Source organism: Rhamphochromis sp. 'chilingali' (assembly GCF_963969265.1).
Source record: "Rhamphochromis sp. 'chilingali' genome assembly, chromosome: 1".
Classification (NCBI taxonomy): domain Eukaryota; kingdom Metazoa; phylum Chordata; class Actinopteri; order Cichliformes; family Cichlidae; genus Rhamphochromis; species Rhamphochromis sp. 'chilingali'.
The window spans coordinates 5437501-5440735 of record NC_137929.1 but is presented as its reverse complement, the minus strand read 5'-3'; the positions used below and the strand labels follow the sequence as shown (position 1 = coordinate 5440735).

At 43.3% G+C, this 3235-nt stretch overlaps 1 protein-coding gene across 1 annotated transcript in view; it reads right to left on the bottom strand.

The window, feature by feature from the left end:
* Positions 1 to 2117: 2117 nt before the first annotated feature.
* LOC308399220 (uncharacterized protein) overlaps positions 2118 to 3235 on the bottom strand; it is a 22764-nt gene continuing 21646 nt past the window's right edge. The window contains exon 11 of the mRNA XM_080886335.1: positions 2118 to 3235. This exon is cut by the window's right edge and continues 499 nt beyond it. Within this exon, the coding sequence (XP_080742461.1) occupies positions 3205 to 3235 (31 nt within the window). The 3' untranslated portion in view covers positions 2118 to 3204.

Genomic DNA, 3235 nt, shown 5'->3' with positions numbered 1-3235 from the left:
AACAGAACAGGTAAATGAACATGTTTCAAGTAAACAGCTGGACTGATCAGGTCCAAACACAGAGTGATAAACTTGTCAAACAGCTGTCATATCTTTATATAGAAGCTCTTTATAAATGCTGCTCACTGCAGTCTGTTTACTAATAATGTCAAAGTGTTAGAAACACAGAAACATCAGAATGGTCTTTGTTCACAGAAACCTGTCTGGGATCCTTTGTTGTTCTTTTGATGCAGAGTTACATTATAAATATAAAGAGTTATTTCAGAGTCTCATCAGTTTTCCTGCATGTCTTTATTTAACACATCAGCAGGGCTGAAGCTCTCATGTTAAACACACACTGATCTATGGACACGTTCATGTGTTTCTAACAGAACCAGGCTGTTATCAGCCTGCACTAACATTATGTCACACACACTGAATGTAACAGTGACAGTTTACATCATCACACAATCAGCTGTGATTGTTTCACTGTCATCAAACGAGTCAACAGGAAGTAGAATCAATAGAAACCAATCATTTCCTGACAGCATGTCTGATGGAAATAAGTGCAGATTATGTATGAAGTCTAACTGCACACAGTAACTGTGTTACAATAAGGACTTAACAGCGCCCTCTGCTGGAGTGTTTCAGTACTGCGTTAACTAGAATACACCACCTCCTCCTCACACCACCTGCTACAGCTCTACTCTTCTATGACTACAGTCATCCACAGCACTGATGTGAGGTCACATGGTTCATATGTAAGGAGCACAGCTGACCTCAGGTCAGTTTAATGACTGTGAGCAGCAGCTGTGTTATTGTCACTGTGACAGGGAGACACTCTCAGACACAGCGCTCATGTCAGCTTGTTCTCATGCAGGAGGATCAGGAGCTCCATGTTTGTCTTTCTGTTTGAATCATGATGTGTTTGTGCCATCAGAGTCTGTCATGAGTACTCAGGGTTTCACAGCAGCTCTTCTGGATGCTGACGAGGACTCCAACCTCATGTTTCACCTCTCTGAGCTTCTGATGTCTGTGAACACTCGTGTTTCTTCTCTGGGCTCATCTGGACAAAAACACCTTTCTGTGTTTGGCTGCAGCCTCATTCTGACTGACAGGAAGTGTGTTATCCATGAGCTGCACTTCTGTGAGGAAGTTTCCTGCTGTGTTTCCTGTCTGTGGACAAACACGAGTGTTCCAGCTGAGGACTTGGTTCCTTCCACCTGTCCATACAGGACATCACGCTGTCTGCAGCTCTGTAAATGCAGCTCCAGGTCCTTCCACGTGCTGCTCTGTATTTGTGCAGTTTGTAGTGTGTCCTGGGAAACGTAGCACACATGGTGTTCTTCTGCTGTTTCCTCCTTTCACTGAGTGTGAAACACTGACGCTGTGCTGTTGTTCACAGAGGGGAGCTGATTCTAGCTGCAGCTGGACTCTGTCATCTAACTGAATGTGTTGGTGCTGATCACGGGGCTCTGAGGGGGGAGCAGCAGGAGGACTCTGGATGCTGACGTCAGTGTATCTGTGGAAGCTCCCACAGCGTGTCTGTCATTCAATATTGTGCTGTATATTGTATCTATGCAAAGATGAACAGACTGTGTGTTCACTGGTCTCTGTGCTGCAGCTCTGATGTCATCATCACTCCCTCCTCCACCCTCAGCAGTCCCAGCATGCTGCTGTGGTGCACCCCACCCTCACTCTACACCTGAGCCACAGACCACACCCTCCACCTCAATATACACCACAGTTTTCTCTGCTGTGGAAATGAGATCAGGAGGAAATCATCATTATTATTATTTAATAAACGCTCACATTAATGTGGGCTTATTTGTTTCATATTAGAAACATTAGTTGAGTGTTTTTAGTATAAAATGGTCAAAGTCCCTCTTTTTGCTCCTCCCCTCACCTGTGGATGGGCGGTGCTGTTACCGTGGTGACAGCTTGGATGTGTTTCAGTCCTGCCTGGTTATCACTGCAGGAATCTTTCACATTTATTACAGGTAATAACTCTGATTTTTCTGTGTATTATGAACCAAATGTATCCTGATACACACAGAGATGGATGAGCAGAGGTTTTTTTTGCAGTTTATGTAGTTACTATGGACTTAATGCATACATATTATTAAAATTAGGGCTATAACAGTTGTATTGATGTATAGCAACTTGAAATGCTCCCACAAATGGCTCCACAGCATGTAAAAATATAACAAAAGCTCTGGCGGACTTGGTTCTGTGGTCAGTCTTAAAGGGTGAAGTTAAACTCTGTAATCTTCACTGTGTCACAGAGTTCAGTGAGTCCCGTTATTCACAGTATCAATCAGATCATCAGAGAACAGCTGATCAGCAATCAGTGGTGCCAACAGCGCCTCCTGTGGTGAGAGGATGCAATAATGCAATGTAGCATTTTTCCACTCAACACTTGCAGTCATGGAAACTGTCTGTTGGATCTGTGTGACGTTGCTTTCTTGGTTAGAGTTCCTCACAAATGTCCAGATGATTCTTCTAATGAGGCGTCGACCATGTTTGCAGCTCTTTGGAAGAAAACGTCGCCCTTTGCCATCCTTACTTTTCTTTGACTTCTTCAAATGCAGCTGAACTCCAGCTGGTATTTTCTTGGACTTTGCAGCTGTTTCTGGTCATCAGTTCATTCCTGCAAACCTCTGAAGCTGAACAACAATGATGCTGCATTGCTGGCTGATCCCAAAAGGTTGATTCTGTTCATCTGGACGTTTTCAGAAACGTTTGCTCACTGATCAGGTGACTTCTTCAGTCTCAGCTGACTGCAGCTTTACAAGCTTACAAACAGCACATTTGCACAATGACTGAAAGCAGCAGCACCTGATATATATGATACTAATATAATACATATACATATATAATCCATACTAATGATGAAGGAACTGAGCTCACAGTCCATTGTTCATTCAGTGAACTACTCAGTTTATTTTGGGCCTCAGAAATGCTCACTCTGTTTGTACATCACTGTCAGCAATAGACTCATTCTGCTGTGTGGACAGGAACACATGTGACATCACTTCCTGTTTGTTTGTGACTGAAGAGGAAGAAGTTTACAAGGAATCATTTAGAAGAGTTTCAAACATCAACTGATTGAATCCATGAATCTGAAAACGTGTTTGTGAGTGAAAGAGACAGACATGTACAGACTGAACTATCTGTTCAACAGTCAGAGTGTTTCTGTAACAGGAGACACTCTTTACACTCCACTCAGCACAGGGACACTGAGGCACCAGACCAG